The 19,143-nt window shown below is 41.2% G+C and overlaps 2 protein-coding genes across 2 annotated transcripts; one reads left to right on the top strand and one right to left on the bottom strand.

Annotated features, from left to right (window-relative positions):
• Nucleotides 1–513: 513 nt before the first annotated feature.
• On the top strand, nucleotides 514–4,693 carry fzd5 (frizzled class receptor 5). The gene has a single exon (XM_004568936.6). The coding sequence runs from the start codon at nucleotides 1,219–1,221 to the stop codon at nucleotides 2,941–2,943; it is 1,725 nt and encodes a 574-aa protein (XP_004568993.2). The 5' UTR covers nucleotides 514–1,218; the 3' UTR covers nucleotides 2,944–4,693.
• Nucleotides 4,694–7,290: 2,597 nt separating this feature from the next.
• ccnyl1 (cyclin Y-like 1) lies at nucleotides 7,291–18,896 on the bottom strand. Its single transcript, XM_004568937.3, has 10 exons — nucleotides 17,881–18,896; nucleotides 16,059–16,133; nucleotides 15,358–15,401; nucleotides 14,878–14,978; nucleotides 14,486–14,521; nucleotides 14,324–14,375; nucleotides 13,539–13,658; nucleotides 12,504–12,670; nucleotides 9,030–9,192; nucleotides 7,291–8,633 (listed from the first exon to the last, which is right to left on the bottom strand). Exons 1-10 carry the CDS (start codon nucleotides 18,038–18,040, stop codon nucleotides 8,517–8,519), a joined length of 1,035 nt encoding a protein of 344 aa, XP_004568994.2. The 5' UTR covers nucleotides 18,041–18,896; the 3' UTR covers nucleotides 7,291–8,516.
• Between the last annotated feature and the right edge of the window lie 247 nt (nucleotides 18,897–19,143).

Here is a 19,143-nt window from a genome sequence, read left to right on the forward strand (position 1 = left end):
ACGTGTGCGTTTTCTTTATATAAAGAACGTTTTCATTTGTAAAAGAAAAACTGAGTGCTTTTAGGGTTTTACTAGAGACCAAACAAAGCACTGAAATACAGGTTTTTGCCTCATTATAAAAACCTGGCCAAGAAGAACGTTTTTTAACTGCATAATAATAGACAGGCGACAAAAATACCCTTAAAAATAGTCCATTCAATATCGAGAATCAGTGTGTAGCAGCTACTTCACAAAAATTGTAACCTTGTAACCTAATTTTATTTTTCTTCTTTCATTTTGTATTTGTTTTTATTAAATGGAGTACTTTATACACATAAAAATGTCTAAAAATTGAAAACACATTTCTGTAATAAAAATCGGACACCGTACTGACTTTGCTTGGCAGAAATACCCGATTTTGTTTCATTTCAAGTAAGAAGAAACTCGAAAGGTGTGTTCAAGGAGAAATTGTGACATTTCCGACAGCCTTGAATGCAGCAGACCCTCGGCGCGGTGAGGAGGTGCTGCAGTTTCAAACGGACTTTATTCCGTCCTCGGGCTCAGTGCGCGAGGCTGACACGCGCTGCTGCACTAATAAGTTTTTACCCTGAAGAACATTTGCGGATTATTCTCGTGTTTTATTTCGTTTTCCCTCCTAGAGAAGTGCAACAGGTGCGGCAGAGGGGACACTTTTAAAAGTTTGAAAATAATGCTGCTGACGGAATAAACCAGCCCGAGAGGACACGACAAGTGGATTTTACGCACCGAGCTTCGTGCGCTGGAGACAGCCACACGTTTGTCGTACACCGGAGAACCGCTCTTTGCTCTGTGTTTGTTCACGTTGTCACGGACATTTTCTACTTCATGATGCCACTTTTTCTGGCGTCTGTGAATTATCGGAAGGAAACGGTGTAAAAACAAAAACAAAAAAACAACAACGACAACAACAACAAAATGTTAAATTTAGTGGAACGTGACAGCCGGAGATGAACTTTCTCCGTAATGATTGCAGGAGCTCTGGTGAATGATTGACAGCTGCTCGCAGGATCAACTGGATTTACCGTCAGACTTCAGCTTATGCTTTAACCATTAAGAGGCTGTTTATGTCCAGATTTATTCACCAGAAGAAGAAAGTTCTCAGTCAGGTTTCTGAGATGACCATGCAGTAAAAGGACTCTTGTATTAGATTTCTTCGTTAAATGACTCCAAATGAATCGTTGTGAATTTTAATATTTATTTATGGCATCTACAGTGAGACACATGCCGTGGCCCCTCATAATGCTGCTGCTGCTGCTCCTCCACTCCCCTGGCTTCACATTAGGTGCTTCTAAGGATCTGGTGTGTGAGCCTATAACTGTGCCCATGTGTCGGGGCATTGGTTACAACCTGACCCACATGCCCAATCAGTTTAACCACGACACCCAGGAAGAGGTGGGCCTGGAGGTCCACCAGTTCTGGCCCCTGGTCCGGATCCGCTGCTCCCCGGACTTACTCTTCTTCCTGTGCAGCATGTACACACCAATCTGCCTGCCAGACTACCGCAAGCCGCTCCCACCCTGCCGCTCGGTGTGTGAACGAGCCAAACGGGGCTGCTCGCCTCTCATGAGTCAGTATGGCTTTGAGTGGCCCGAGAGGATGAGCTGTGAGCAGCTGCCACAGCTAGGGGATGAGACCCTGTGCATGGACCAGAACAGCAGCGAGACCACCACCCTGGCTCCCCCGTTCCCCAAGCCCACCCCTAAGGGCAGGACTAGACCGCCGAGCCCCCCGCAGTGCGACAGGGAGTGCCGCTGCAGAGAGCCGCTGATCCCCATCATGAGGGAGTCTCACAGCCTGTATGGCCGGGTCCAGACTGGCCCACAGCTCAACTGCGCCCAGCCCTGCCACCTGCCTTTCTTCTCGCCAGATGAGCACGCCTTTACTAGCTTCTGGGTGGGACTGTGGTCGGTGCTGTGCTTCATCTCCACCTTGACAACCGTTGCCACCTTTCTCATTGACATGGAACGCTTCAAGTACCCAGAGAGGCCCATCATCTTCCTGGCTGCCTGCTACCTCTTTGTCTCCTTGGGTTACATCATCCGGCTGGTGGCAGGTCACGAGCGAGTGGCGTGTGGCGCCAGCGGCGACCACCTGCACATCCTCTATGACACCAACGGCCCCGCTCTCTGCACCCTCGTCTTCTTGCTGGTGTACTTCTTCGGCATGGCCAGCTCCATCTGGTGGGTGGTGCTGTCCTTCACCTGGTTTCTGGCCGCAGGGATGAAGTGGGGCAGCGAGGCCATCGCGGGATACTCACAGTATTTCCACCTCGCCGCTTGGCTCATCCCCAGCGTCAAGACCATCGTGGTGCTGGCTCTCAGCTCTGTGGACGGGGACCCTGTGGCTGGAATCTGCTATGTGGGGAACCAGAGTCTGGAGAATCTGAGGGGATTTGTGCTCGCACCTCTTGTGGTTTACCTCTTCACCGGATCGCTTTTCTTACTCGCCGGCTTTGTTTCTCTGTTCCGCATCAGGAGCATCATCAAGCAAGGTGGCACCAAGACGGACAAACTGGAGCGGCTGATGATTCGCATCGGGCTCTTTACGGTGCTGTACACTGTCCCCGCCACTATTGTGGTGGCCTGCCTGGTGTATGAGCAGCACTACCGGCCTGGCTGGGAGCGAGCTTTGGCCTGCCTCTGCCCGTCCGAACGCCAGCGCTTGGGACTAGGCCCGGACTACGCCGTCTTCATGCTCAAATATTTCATGTGCTTAGTGGTGGGCATCACCTCAGGAGTCTGGATTTGGTCGGGAAAAACTTTAGAGTCCTGGAGGAGGTTTGTGGCTCGATGCTGTCCCTGTTGGCCACAGAAAGCCACCGCTCCACCCTCCATGTACAGTGAGGCCAGTACTGCTTTAACTGGACATACTGGAACTGGGCTGACATCAGGGATCTACCATAAAGCTGTTCCGCCTCATATATGAGCTTTTAAGAGGACTCGTGTACAGCCACATCTCCCAGTATCCAAACACAGACTGGGATTGTGGACATATATCAGAACTGTGAGCTAGAACTGCTTTCCTTGGACGTAGAGCTCAAACCTTTGACTGAACTTGACTGTCACTGAGGAACTAACCTTTGAGTTAAATGGATCCATAATGGAGTCCCACATGCTTCTCCTCATCCTGAGCACTGACAGAGAGAGAGAAAAAAACACATATTTATTTATGTATATATTGTACAAATATTTGGTGTTTAAAAAAAAAAAGATAACATGCCATATATTTAGTTTCTAACCAGCTGATGCCACTGCCACAATCGTAAGTGTAAGACGCCAGAAAAACAAAGCAGATTTGAGCTGTATACACTCGTGTATAAATGTGCTGTAGTGTGTCAGTGTCTGAGTGAATTGTTTTGTATGGTTACAAACTGAAGGTGGGAAAAGGTCCTTATGTTGCTTTTTCCCAAAACCAGAGATGAAATTCTTTGAAAGTCTTTTTCTCATTTTAACTGTCTCGTTAAATCACTAAAGTTTCTGTGGGGGGGAATCTAGTTTTGTTCATGTATTGTGAACCAATGCACAATGTTTATGTTAAAGATACAGGATGAAACTTCAGCCCCATCTGCTGGTTCAAAGGGGACCTGCTCACCCCCCACATCACCCCCAACAGATGAACATTAGACCACAGACCCATCTGAATTTTGTTCGTAGCTGTTGAAAAACATTAATAGCATAAATGACCAATTAATGATTATTCTGTGGTGCCCTGACCTCAGCTCAGTGACCTCTAGAGGTCCTTGGACCTCACTTTGAGAACCACAAAGTGATTTTTATAGCAGTATTTTGCCAGAACAAACAGATGTTAGGGTTAGACTCTGTACAGTAAAGGTCACCTTAGACTCTGGAAAACTGAACTAGCCACGTTTAACAAATAACCAAGACATAGTTTAATCCATAGTTTAAATCTATAGAAGTACAAAGTAACAATTTAAATTTTCCCAGGTTGTTATTTATCTTGTTCTGTTTGGGATTTGGACTGCTGGATGAAGAAAACAAGCACTTTGAAAAATCTTCTTTTTGAACAATGTCACAATTTAAAAGCTCTTTTGCTTAATAGTTAATTAACTGAGGAACTTAGAATGTACCTGTATTTTGAGTTTTTCTCATGTAAGTAAGAACCAAACCCTCCTATGTTGAATGGATCTGTGGTCTAATGTAAGTTATCTGTTTGACAACTTGATAAAAACTGACTTTCAGAAGTCACACTCACTGCACGGTGTACAGTTTACCCAGAAAAGTGTGCGTGTGTGGAGGGTGGGGATGGGAAAGAGAGACAGAGAGTGCTAAAGACAACAAAATGAATGACGGTGGACGAGTACAACATGAAATCCGTCTCAGTGCAGAGTGCTGCAGCGCTAATGCAGAACTGACTGGACCTGTGACGTTCTGTAATATTTCCATTCATTGTTGATGGTCATTTGTGTTGTTTAGATTACCGTGTGTCCCACATGCTAGATAGCTCTAATTTATTAGTCTGATGTGTGTGAAGGAAATGATTGTATGAGTGATGATGAATGCCAAAAAAAAGAAGTGCTCCTAAAACTGATGTGTAGATTAAAGAGTACATGTTGGGGTTTTTTCAGTTTTTACATTGACAGACCTCCTCAAAGGACGTTGATAAAATACTGTAGATTTTGATTCATGTTGTGGAATTAAAAGTGTTGGATCTTGAACGTTGTGCACTGCTTTTTGACTGTGTATGAAGCCCTAAAACATTAACTGACTGCTGAAGAGTGCGCACGAGAGCGCAAAGTTCAACTAGGAAGAAATTAGTTGTTCAGTAACCTGATTTGGAAGTTCTTGCATTCACTAATAATGGCAGTATAGTGGATGTGTAACCATTTGCTGCCCTGTTTATGACAAATTTGTGGAAATACACAACTATTCTACGAAGTCTCACCTACTTCTTGCAAGAGGGTTTCCTTGAATAGATTGCTGATCTCTTGGAATGTGTTGTCACATTGTAGCACCACCCTACATCGTTAAACGTCACAACAAGACACCTATTCATTCTTCATTCATTCCTTCAGCCAGACATATGTAAATATCAGATGTATGTGAGTAATTGTTACTGATAGCAAGCTGAAAATGCAGCACTTGACCTGAGGGACATTAGAATTTAACAGAAAAATAATGAAGTCCAATGTGTTGGAAGTAAACCATGTGTGGTTTGATGTGGCTTAGATACAGTGTTACAACAGTATTCAACGTATAATCAGGTACTTTTTGGGGGGTGAAAATAACTTTAGAGACAATACAGTTGACGGGAATGTCTGTCTTTAAATAATCCAGGAAGCTGTCAGCTGACTAAAAGCAAGATACTTGCTATTGTATAAATAAATCCACTATTGTATGAATTCTATCTGTTCACTTTCAATATGCACACAGTCCTGTTACACACACTGAAAGCATTTAGGCATGTAGACATGGTCAAGACCACCTACAGTTTAAAGCAACAGTAACTTCCATAACTGCTCATTACAGCCAAGGTGTGCAGAAGAGCAGCTTTCAACCTTGTAGGAGATGGGCTACACTGGCAGAAGACCACACCAGGTATCACTGCTGTCAGCTAAGAACAGGAAACTGAGGTTATGATTTATATGGATTACCAAAATTGGACAATTGCAAAATTAGGATAGTAGGGTCAGAACATAAACATGAAAGCATGGATCAGTCCTGCCTTGTATAAGAGGTTCAGGCTGCTGGTGGTGTAATAGTGTGAGAAATGTATTTTCTTGGCACACTTTGGGTCCTTTACTGTCAACTGAGCATTGTTTAAATGCTGCAGCCTATCTGAGTATTGCTGATGAGCAAATCCATCTTATCCCACACCACATCACAAAAATCAAATCTCAGAACTGGTTTGTTGAACATCACATCACGGTAATCAAATGGCCTCCACAGTCACTGGATGTCAGTCCAACAGAGCACCTTTGGGATGCGGTGGTACAGGAGATTCACATCATGGATGTTCAGCTGACATCTACAGCAACCCTGTGATGCTGTCATGTCAACATGGACCAAAATTTCTGAAGAATGTTTCCAGCACCTTGTTGAATCTTTGCTATGTGGAATTCAGACAGTTCTAAAGACAAAAGGGTCCAACCTGGTAGTAGTACTTTAGTGTCAAGTGAGTGTATATTGTTATGCCACTGAAAGCAACAAAGGATAGATTCAAAAGATGCATTTAACAAACTTTTGCCTATACTTGCAGTACAGTTAACAGAAATTTGCAGAAAACAAGTGCTTTCATATGATCTTTAGATATTTATGCAATCAGAATGATTTATCTAACTCAACTAAGAAAAACTTGTTTCAATTTCACCACTGACAAAAAGAGCCTCATATATATGTTTACAATTTGAACTGCTTCCTTAAAAAAAAAAAGTAGATAAACTGCTTAAACTGGTTTACAATTCAACCATGTAGCCACACCTGTTTCTCAGTGTACTCCTAGTGCGAAGTATCAGCTCTACTTTGGACTGCTTGCGTTCTGTGTAACAGTTAGAATCAAATCAAAATGTATTTATATAGCACATATTAAAAACAACAAAGTTGACCATAGTGCTTCACAGTCAGTGAAAGCATGAGACAATTAAAACAATAAGAAAACAGGGCAGGAAACCATAGGTGACAGCAGAACAAGCCAGATAACAGCCAACTAGTTAGAATCAAAAACCAAAGTACAAAGATATGTTTTAAGACATGATTTAAAAGACTGGATAGACTCAGCAGTACGAATATGAACAGGGAGGTTATTCCAGAGTCTGGGTGCTACCGTTGCAAAGGCTCGGTCACACCTAGGTTGTGCTAGGAGCATCTGATTGGATGATCTTAAGTGCTCTATTGGGATTGTACAAATGGAGGAGTTCGGAAAGATAGCTGGGCGCCAAATTATTTATAATTTTAAAAGTGAACAAAAGAATTTTAAAATCTACATATTTAACAGGGAGCCAATGTAAGTTGGCTAAAATTGGAGTGATGTGTTCATAGCTTCTAGTACCTGTTAAGAGACGTGCAGCTGCATGTCTGTAAAAACCAAGGAATTACAATAGGAGCGATTCTCTGATTCCCTCACAACTGTGGGCTGTTTTTGATTTAGATATCATAATGCCAGCTAAGGTTAATGAATGGCGCATGTTGTGTTTTTCTAATATTCGGCTATAACACAGTGTTTAAACTGAACTCTGGGAAGTCAGGCTCAATATTCTCAACAATGTTTAGAACTTAGCTGATCATAAAGACACAATATAAAAGACAATAAACCACATTTGTTACATGATTAGTGTTTATTTAAAATACTCCATCTGCAAATGTTTTTTTTTTTCAATTAAAAACAAGACAAACTTCACAGCTAGAAGCCTACATAGTAAGCAAAAGAGAAGGGGAGCATCCATCAGTTTGTTTTCCCCCTCAGTATCTGTGTAGTGTGTTCCAAACCTTAGGCTGGATGGGTGCTTGGACAAGAACAACACTGGTGATCTGATGGGGGGCGGGGGGTGGGGCGGTGGGAATGAGGATCTAAGGAACTTAATACTGAGGCTGACCTGCATATACCCAACTTCCATATGGAGCCATTAATTTTCAAATACTGATCCAGAGTCAGTAAACAGCCTTGTTTGATCACCCGTGGTATACACAACTTAACACCAAATTGCAAATGGCACTCCTGATTTTCCTGTCACAAAACAGCTGACTGAGAAGACGTCAGCCAGCTCCCACACAGTGATAACAGCTCAGTGTCTTGTAATATGAGACATGGTGGATGTTCAATCCTGATGGACAGAAAAATGTACTCGAAACATATCGACAGTAAACATGTCTGAGTTACAGTCGCCACAGTAACTTCTGGTATTAAATCTAATTTACAACAAAGATCATTTTGCATTTTTTTTGTGGCTAAAGGAAAAAAAAGATACATTTGGTGAAAGTTTATATTTATATACTGTTAAGGAATCCCAGGAAATGACCAACCAACATTAACTTGCTATAGCACTCAAGCATGATTTCAATCTTCATTAACAACAACAAAAAAACCCCAAAAAAACAATTCGCCACATCTGAACAATTAACATTTGCTGGTTTTGGTCTTTCGTGGAATACGGTGACAGTAACAACAAATATAACTCACCACTCTCTTCATCCTTTAAGGCTGCATGAAGTAATTCAAACACTTTTGTAGAAAAGAAAAAAATAGAAACTAAAGTGTATTTCAGACAGATGATGAACTCAATCATTCATGTTCAATGTGTTCTCTCAGAAGTGATAGACATAACAAATAAATAAAGGACTTGTAAAAACAACAGTCAAATGATAATGCTTCAGATAAGGTAAACACCTTTAATTTAACAATCACGCACGTCTACAGCTGTAATGTAAATTACCGTGTGGACAGGTCATACAGTGGCATTTTGTCCTTGCCTGATAACTCTGTGGGTAATGCTTTCTGGGGCTGGCTGTGGGTTAGCTGAACTTTGGAGGTCAGAGGGCAGCAGTCTATGAGAGCACAGCATTGGAGCGTCGTATACCTATCAGGTTGTCTGCGCTGAGAGATCGCCTCATTGCGGCTCGACTGAGGTCCTTGTACTTGTCTTCACATAGTCTTGAAATGGCCTGGAGGAGCATTATCAAAGCACAATTACTCAAAAGTCACACACAGATGGACTAGATCATTTTGATTTAACCAGGTGGTTTGAATTAAAGGTATCTAATGATTAGTAAATGATAAAACAGCCTTTGTTGCACTTTAAAAATCCAGGTCATGAGCAAAAAAGCTACATAAGAAATTTCTCAGACTGTTTTCAGAGGGTGGTTCTTCCTACTGTACTAATCACTAACACTTTTATTAGTTCAATTAAATCCTGCTTGTAAATGCCATAGAAACAGTTGCCAAAATAAACAGCCAACAGTTGTTGAGAATACAGAGTATCTACCAGCAACTCCTAATCCGAGGCAGCGGTAGATGAGTATTACAGACGGATGTTCTGTAGTCTCTGGAAGGAAGCTTACCTCTAGTTTCTGGGCACGCTGGTTGTTGAGGGGTTCCAGAGGGAAACTGAGGTTGTTGTCATCGGCCAGCTGTCGCAGGTCAAAGTAGTACTTGGCGTAGACGCTGGCCGGCACATTGATGTTAAATTGCAGAAGTTCCAGGAAGTGGCGCTCCATCTCATTCCTAGAGATCAGGAAGACACCTTAGGGTTATTCCCAACAGTCAAAACCTGGGACGTAATTTGGACTGTAAGGTATGAGTGTGTGTAAAAAATAGAGCCCATTTTTTACCTAGGAAAGAACAGCCTAGTCACCCAGTCTCAAAGTTAAAAAAAATAATTGCATTTTACATAATTTGTGACACAGTAGGAGACATTTGAAAAGATTTATCAGAATCACACTTGTTTTTGCAGCCTGCTTTTTGAAACTTCAAGCGGCTGGTTATGGATAGAGGTGGGCGTACCGATTCAAATATTAATAGTACTGTTGCTATTGCTGGTGGTTTTGGTATTGAATAGATACTTTGTGTCGCTTAAGTTCAGTATGTATCAACTGAATTGAGTTTTTTTTAATTTTTTTTTTTTTTTATTGTAATATAATAAAGAAAAACAAAATCACAACTTATTAACCATGACAAATGTCTATTTTTTGTGTGGACTATCATGTTTATGTTATTTGTAGACTATAGCACATCTAAACAGCAGAAGCTGACAGAGGTGCTTTAAAGACAGACACATTTAAAATTCATGAAAAACTTCAGTGTGTTGTTGTTTTGATTTTTTAAATTATTGTGAAAACTGAAAATCTGTTATTTAGTGATCATTACAATTATGTTGAGAATTCACAAAAATGATGATGATTCATCCCAGAACTCATGACACGGTCTCTTCATTACATAAGCTGCCTTTATTGTATTATTGCAGCATGGTAGCACGGTGGTTAGCACTGTTGCCGCACAGCATGAAGTGAGTTCAATTCCACCATCATGCCGGGGTCTTTCTGTGTGGAGTTTGCATGTTCTCCCCGGGTACTCCGGCTTCCTCCCACCATCCAAAGACATGCAGCTTATGGGGATGGGTTAATTGATTAATCCACATTGCCCATAGGTGTGAATGTGAGTGCGAATGGTTGTCTGTGTCTATATGTGTTAGCCCTGCGGCAGACTGGCAGCCTGTCCAGGGTGTACCCTGCCTCTCGCCCTATGACAGCTGGGATAGGCTCCAGCACCCCCCGCGACCCTGAAAAGGATAAGTGGAAGCGGATGGATGGATGGTACTGGCCCTGTATTTAGATGGTATCGGATCAATATTAAAATTTGCAGTATCACACAGCACTAGTTGTTGCGACAGCCTTGATTAGTAGCAGGTGGATGAGTAATATTTTGAAGTAAATAGTCAACTACAGTTGTGCATTAAGGGAATATTTAGCTTAGACAATTTCTCCTGCAAGCACAACATATGAAAGTTCCTAGTATACAATATCTTTTTAGTGAAAAGCCACTGTAAACTAATCCCCCAAAACAACCACTGCAAAAGTTCCTTTTTGTACTTGTTCACAGAAAAGGGGACCAGGGTCCAACTGACAGGTAAGAAACAACTTCTCAACAAGACATTTTGATGAGTTCTGCTCGTTTAGCAAGCAGCAGTGAAGACGACACGATTTGAAGAAACAAAAGCAGACAGGACAAACCTCTCTCTACACAAACTTTTATATTCAGTCGCTTTCAGCTTTAAAACTCATCTCTCAGAAGATGGAATCTGATATATCTTTATAAAGGGCTCACACTCACACGTGGGTAATCAGACATCCAGGCACTTAGCTGGAGTATCGCAGCTCATCCTTTTCAAGACTACAACCTCCATCATCCTTCCTCATCATCACAGTCACGAGTAAAATCTAAGGGAGGTGGTCGCCAAGGAGACAGCATCCAGGATGCTTTGTTGGTCAGCAAAGGTGGTGAGAGCGAGTGTGTGAGTGTGTGTGTGATGTCTGGTCTCCCGGGGCAACTAATGGAGCGGGCGAGAGCCAGGACCATTATGTAGAAGCAGTGAGAGCACTTGAGACCCTCCTCTCCACTTCTCTCTGTCTCTGTTTCTCTCTCTCCCTCTACTCCTCTTCCCATCCCTCCATCCAGACCGGGCCGGGATCACAAAGACACTTCAGAGGAAGCAATGAAAACAGGGCACAGACAGGGTAGGTCAGACGTATGAGAGGGATGGGGGCTCGCAGAGAGAGCGCACACGCATCTTTCCAAATCACAAAAAAACAAGGAGGCACTTTCGACCTCTTTCACAAACACACGCATATGAGCGCGCACACACACGAAAAGCAATTGTAGGAAATAAAGCCTGGGTCTTCCAAGTGCAGCCTCTCGACTCTTATAGCCTGACAGACAGCACAGATTGCTGTGGCTTCTCTCCATCCCCGTATTTCATCTGTCTGCTTTAAGTGCATCCTTGTTGATGTATTCCTTTTATTTATTTATTTATTTATTGGTGATGATGGTAGTGGGGCAGATTGAGCATTATTAACAAACAATTTTCCTAGCTGGACAGCAAAAAACAAATAAATAAATTATTAAATCAACACATTTCTTCATTTTCTCATTGCATGTGCATTTCCTGGAGCTTTCCCCACCTGAACATGCCAACAACCCACATTTTGGCACCCCAGAGTTCACCAAGAACAAACCCAAACAAGTACCCAATAAAGATTTTGGGTACTTGTATGTTCTCTCAACCTCTCAAACAGACCTGAGGATATCTGGAACAATGTTGATTCAGTGACAGCGGCATCTCTTTCCAAACCCAAAGGGGGAAATCAGCTTCGTACACAGGCTGAGTGCCACGGCCTTAGGAGGTGCTAAATGGGGACAGTGCTCTTCTTCCTAGCTGAATTTATCAAACACTTTCTTTCAAATTTAAGTGAAATGTCACAATTATGTTTCAGAAGCGATGTTCTGAAATTGTGCATCATATTCAAGCTTCTACCCACATCTTCTCTGGCTTTTCATTCCACTTACAAGTGCTTGAAACAGCTATTACCACATTTCATTTCTAGCATGTCTGCTAGCAAACTAGTTTTGACTGAATGCACTCTGATCGTGGTGCTTCACACGGGCCTGCAAGATACCAGTACAGCAGAATGAAAAGACTGTTTGGTTCCACAGTCGGTATGCTGTTTGATCAGTCAGCACCAGCAAAACAAGGATTTCCTTGATAAATTCACTCCTTCATTTGAATTGTTGTTATTCTAAACCCTTGAGTAAGATTTGCCTTGATATGTGTACTTAAAGCACTAAATCTGCTTTACATTCTTGGTAATATTTGACATTACTATTTTAACATGTATTTTCTGAACAAGTTGATTGATCTTCTCTACAGAAATTAGAGTTCACCAAGGATGTGACTATATTAACAGGAAACAGGTTACTAAATCCAGTGGTTCTTTTACAGTCACCATGTTCTCATTTTTCAGATCACTTGTACAACTTACATGTCCTCCACAGTGATGTCTTTTAGGATCTGGCAGTAGTCGACATTCCACACAGCTTGGTCATCCCAGACTTTAGAAGCCAGTAAGATGGCTCCCAGGACAATACGCTTCCAGTTGGCGGGGCAGATATCAAGCTCAGCGTAGGTCAGCAGGCGCTCCAGGTACACCTTGAGGACGAAGAATGTTAAAAGCTTCAGAGGTTTTAATAATTCCTTTGCTAGTTCACTACAATTAGTCAGGAACAATAGTCTGGTTGTGTGTGTATCTGTACTGAGCAAAATCCCTATATGCACCTTCCAGACTACTTTTACAGTATGTAACCACACTGTATTTCTGTTCTAATAACAATGATTATGAGACAAGCCAACAGCCACAACAGCACCACTGCAAAACTACAAAGATGTGTTGTTGTTTTTTTTGCCATTTTGAAAACAGAATACTGAGTTTTCATTTTTGCAACAGCTGAAAATAATAAATAAGCAAAACACTACTTTCCAAAATACCCAGCCTGTAGGATGATATAAACTGAAAGTAAATATAGGGATTGAGCTAGAAAAATTCGAGAATCCTACTCTGACAGCTCTGACTTAAGAGTGTCTTTTGTCTTCATACTGACGATCAACTGTCATTTCTGCTATTTGGGAAAACAGCATAAATGCAGGCGTTCACTGCCATCTGGTGGCCATTTAATACAACATCAAAGTACTCAACAACAAAAACCTCCACAGCTGTGTTCATGTCACTCAGGTTATCTTCAGTACAGACAAACACGATGCTGAGCACAACTTGAATTAATATCCACTTGGTGATCTTTGTGTGTTTGATTAAATTCTGATACTGTAGAAGTACACCATGGCATGAGCTCCATCCAAAAAAACAAAACAAAACAAAAAACAAACCCAGACAGAAATCAAAAACAATATAAAAAAAGGAAAAAGAATTAAAACATTATAAACACACTGGGTGAAATCAAATATGCAGTGTGCAATGCAATTACTGTTGTAAATGTGATAAATAAATCAAGACACCACTTACAAGAGTGACAATGGCACATTCTGCAGTCAGCTGTGCAGCACTGAACAGTGTCCTGACGAAGCGGTAGATCAGTTTGTGTTCTGGGTCTACATATGCGTAGTCATCAGGCACCGGCTCTCTCTGCATGAGGTGAAAAATACACACTTGTCTGACAGAAGCAACAAAGGTCTAACAACAATCAGGTCACATTTGTTTGTTTGGGGTTATTTTTTTGTAGCTCAGTAATTCATCTGAAAGTCTGGAGCCAAAAGCTGTGTGGAAACGCACCACAAAAAGCTGGATGTGTCAGGCATGATGCAATGATTACATTCTTAAGTATAGAAAATTGATTGGTGAAAAAGAAGCTGTACCATTTAGCTGCTGAAATCCATTATTAATGGAAACTGTAGAATAAGTTTAACAGTGAAATTTCTTTATTTTCCACTACGATAACTTCAGCTCTGCCAAAAGCACGCTGTAAGGCAGTGAAAAGAAACCACTTCTGCATCTTTATCGCAAATCTACAACTGAATGGAAGTCATTAATGCAGACCGCAAGAGAGGATGTTTTTCTTCCTCATTATGGGTTCTTTTTAAAACAGTGATTCACATCCCTTTTGTGATGCATCACAACTCTTAATAACTTGTGAAGTTTCTAGAAAAACGTGGCCCAAAGAAGACCGGTGGGCAGAGTGCCTACACATGTAAATGTGATGGGTCTTCATACTGACTCACATCAACATGAACGATGTGAGTCTACCACCATTATTGAGCTGGAGAGCTGGTTAATTTCATTAACATGCTCACCGACAAGGGGTGCAACTTCTCATCAAAGATGTCCAGTGACCTGTCCGAGTCCCTACAGCACAAGCAATACATCAGTCAATATACTTCACAGGCACACTAGTTTTAATAAAATAATCTGCCAAAAGTTACACGATAGTAATCAAATCCAACATTTACACATACCTGTTTTTGATGTGGTAGTATATTGCTAAAGTGACACTGAAAGAGAAAGAAAACCCCCCGATTAGTTTAATAGCTACAACCTCAGTGTGACACTAGCATCGTGTGTGCATGTGTATTAGAGCTTATAGTGTGACAAAATATCTGACACATTCAGCGAGAAGGCTTCATTTAATCACACTCAGATAATCCTGATATAATGATCCACATTCACTGGACTAATGTCACTACAGATTATTGTCCTAAACGAGGGGAAACAACATGAGCTTTAGTCACGCATCTGTTTTCTAACACTCCAGGATTACTATGCTCTGATGTAACAGGACTTTGTTTTGAGGGAGGGACCTTTGGACAACATAGCCCTGTGTGTTTGTGTTTCTGAGAGACATTCTCACCATTTGATTGTGCTTTTGAGGTTTGGCTGGCTGACGGTGCTGTCGTCTATGAAGATGGTTGAACAGGAGCTGTATTTCTTTGAGAGTGGACCAGGGGACACCTTCACACATTTAAAAAAACAAAAAAATACAACACACAATTAACTGGTGTTCAGGGGACAGACGGTCACGCATGCTTCCTACATTTCCAATTTTTTGAAAGTTCTGTGTTATAATTGTTTTGTTTTAACAATATTTGTGGATCATCTTTGTTTAAATGTTTTCCTCGCTGAAAGTGATTCATTCACTGGCAATAAACGCAAATGAAGCCCTCTACAATATGAAATGTACAAGCTAATAGCCCATAAATTAAGTTCATAAGTTCCATTTAATTAGTTATATTAAAGTCACCATTAGGATATTAAAAACCAAGCTTAGTGTGATTGATTTTTTTTTAAATATTAAAAGCAAAAATTTAATGTAAATTTTCAAAACACTTACATGACTGACATGGTTTATGTGGTTGCTTTTCCTCTTGTCTCGTACTGCAAAAGAATTAAAATGTTCAACAAAGACTAAAAGCAGCATCAATCACAGAAGACTAATTGTAATACCACAGCACTTAACAGCCTTTTCACACTCAAGAATCATGTAAAATAAATTATAGTTAGAAGAGTTTATTTACATTTGTTTAGATATTTTTCTGTAAATATAATACCATATATACTTATTCAACTATGTCTTGGACACATAACTCATAATGCATAGGTTAGCAAACCATTAAAAGTGATTTATTTTGTATTTTCCTTATAAAATTCTAAAAATCTTCTGAGACCCTTTCAAGTAATCGCCAACTTGGTTTTTTAAATGATACATCTTAGTCTTAAACTCTACAGTAAGAAAGTGATGAATTTTTAAAAGACACTTATGTATCTGCAGAGCAGCAGCTATAACAATAGGATCTATAACTAAGGTCTCAGCCAGGATAGAGTGTTGTAATTTCACCCAACAGTTACCGGTGCTGTTCTCTGAGGGTGTAGCCGATCATCTCACAACTAGGGGAGCTGGCAGGTTAAAGACCACTGAATTTCAAACATTTGCTCAAGTGAAAAGATGTGTGCATGTTTTCTGTTAACTGGGATTTAGATGAAGACAGTTTGTGTGAATCACTGCTGTGTGAGTGTCATGTTATGATTGCTCACCGTCTGTCTGGGACTTGCTAAGGAAAATGGTGCTTGCTCGGGCGTGGTCCGATGGATTAGACTCCAAGGCCAGCTCTGATACAACAAAAGGAAGAAAAGCATTTAAATGTTCATTATTAGTGGCTGGTGTGAAGCATTTAGCTCCTGTTTCTGCATTAATAAAGAAAGAAAAGAAAAACCATAAAGTTGTGAGCTAACAAAACCATCAAACACTTATAAGATCACACAGTGTATTTATGTAAATCATCATCATAAATAGTGGAGAATAATGTAATAAAGACAGTCTTTTAATTGTTTAAAGACAAACAAGACATGAAGCTCAGAACAGATTAGAGAGACTGGGAACCTGTTTGTGCTTATGTGTTGGAGGTTTAAAGCCTCCAACACATCTGACTTAGAAGAACTAAATGTAATCGTGTTGCCTGACAGGTGGATTGTGTGCAAAATTTCAATTAAAGCATTACAATTACAATGACCTTTACTCCTTAAATCCAATTTGCCCGAGTACTATTAGCAAATGCAACGGCATTACTGTCCAATTACTTTTTCAATTTACTGTGCAAATACAGAGACTATCAAGGACACAAGCACTATGTTAAAACTTTTCACTACATTTAAAACAAAACCTCTGGTTTTCAAAACAACTTAGACATTAAACAGAGCACAAGTGTCATTAGTTTGATTTGCTGGCACTGGTTCATAGACGTCCACAACTTAGAAATCCATTTTCTCCAAATTCATGCAGACGGCACATTACATAAAATACAAGGGATTAGGTGATAGAAGCATTTGTTAAGGGAGTACCATAAGGAATGCACGACAGATTGCTGGCCTGTTTCCCCCCTCCCACTTTCACCCTGCCAACAGCTGGTTTCACAAACTGCACTCACAACTGTCCATAACCTCATAAATGGAATAAACTGTGCAAGCTGGGGAATCAATAAAGAGTGGCGACATAAGGACTGAGCTTGGCTCTACATCACACAGAAATATCTGAGATACTTTCCTGATCGGGGTCTGTACCACAGCATGAAATTACAGTGTGGGCATCAAAACTAAGAGGGGGACAACACTTAATATGTACTTTTTATTCTGTAACATTGTGTTCAACCACTACCTGCTTAAAGACACATTAAGATGAAGTTATTTCCTAAGGAATATGTAAATTTCATGCGTGAACATAAAAATGTCATGCAAAAAAAGAAAATACTAAACACAGTTGCCATTTGGGTTTGTTTTTGTGTGTGTGTGTGTCTCAGTTTCTTTATTTTTACCTTTTCAAGTTTCCCCACACAGTAGATTGCAGAAATTGATTCTAAGTAACCAAGATATCAAAAAGCTTGTTTTCACATTTGATGTCTAACTTTTGTATGTATGCCAATTTGATCAATATAATGCAGTGGATAAATGGTGCCAAGAATGTCCTAATTAAAAAGGCCAGTTTTACCACTGGCATGGTAATAAATACAAAGAAGGTGTAACTAGGCAATAACCAAAGTGGGTGTGGTGTGTGCATGTTGTGAAACACTATTATTACTTAGTTCTTGGATGATCTTTCGCTTTCGATTCATCCCGTGGGTCAATATTAACAGAAGTTTGTGCATACATGATGTAGCCTGTATACAGTCATCAAAGTTTGCGTGTGTGCTTGGGAGTCACACAAAGATCATTCTGCTCTGTGCCAGTGGGTGGATTAGGATGAGCCTCCCTGTAAACAAACACATATGGGTGTAGTGTTTCACAGGCCCAGATACTGAAAAGTGAAACGGGGGTTAAAGCTATAAAGGAATCGTTAAGTGCTGGATGTCTGGCAGGCTCTTACCATCAGGGACCTCTCTGTCGCTTATGTGCTGCAGGTAGGGCACAGTGTCGTCGCTCACTTCGGTGCTGGTCTGGAACTCCTCCAGCCGCTCTGCCGGCAGTCTCGATGGCAGTTTGGGGCTCGACTCCGGAGACACGCAGCATGACACCGTATTCCCCATTCCAAACTGAGCGGAAGCTTCACACGATAGCAGCCAAATCCAAGTAGTGCAAATATATATAGCTAGCTGAGGTTAGCCTCCCTCGGCCTCATAAACATTACCAGGCTGCACTCAGTACAAGCACATTATCTTTGCGTCCTAAAACGCCGCTCTCCACCAATTCCCAGGAACTGCATTCCTGTCCATTTGTGGCTAAGTAGAGCAGCAGCCGGAGACCAAACAGCCAAAAGCTTTGCCTTTTAGTGGAAAGTCAGACTGGGCGTATGTAACAGTCGATATATTCTCGTCCTAACAAAAGCCGCTCTTAGTTTAAAGCAGCTGGTCCATTCATTCATTCAACATGCCAGAGTTTCGATGCTAAGTAGCCAACTAGCATTATAGCATGTTAGCTAACTAGTTAGCTCGGTTCGTTAACTTTTCTCTGCTCCTCATCAATTCAACTTTGTGGTACCAAGTAAATAAAACAGTCTCTTCAAAATGACCGTGTTACGTCTTCAAAATGTCACATTCCAGCAGACATATTTTACGAGACTTTCCGAGCAATCCCAGAGATGCCCTCTTGCAACTGAGCCCAGTGTGTCGACAAATCCAGTTCGAGGCTTTTGCGGCCTTCTTTGGAAAACAAAGAAAAAAAGGATAAAATTCTAAAAGACTAGCCAAGAAATTATCAATGGAGTTGCACTGACAAAGTCTTCTTCCGGTCCATCGTTAGACAACCAACTCTATTCACAATTCCGGACACCCCCATTTGAGTCTCCTCCCTGTCAGATTTGTGCCGTAGGTAGACGCCACTGCCACCATCTGTTGCCGGAGCTCCCAAACGGACAAGCCTTGGCACTGAACGTGGTAAGCCCGCCCACCTCGGAATTCCATGCATTACTATTGGCTAATAAATCAATGGGCGAGCATTTAAACCCTGCTAATTGGTTGTGAAGGCTGTCTATCAAAGAAGATTTAAACTCATGAAATGTAATTACAACGCTCCTATTTTTGTATCGTCACTGATCCACACCCTTTTTTGACAGTGAAAACCGAAGCCCATCCTCTATTGCACTACCTGTCACTCAGTGCATCTTTTGTTATTCAAACAACGCAATAAATTT

Source organism: Maylandia zebra, linkage group LG16 (assembly GCF_041146795.1).
Source record: "Maylandia zebra isolate NMK-2024a linkage group LG16, Mzebra_GT3a, whole genome shotgun sequence".
In the NCBI taxonomy this organism is placed as follows: Eukaryota; Metazoa; Chordata; class Actinopteri; order Cichliformes; family Cichlidae; genus Maylandia; species Maylandia zebra.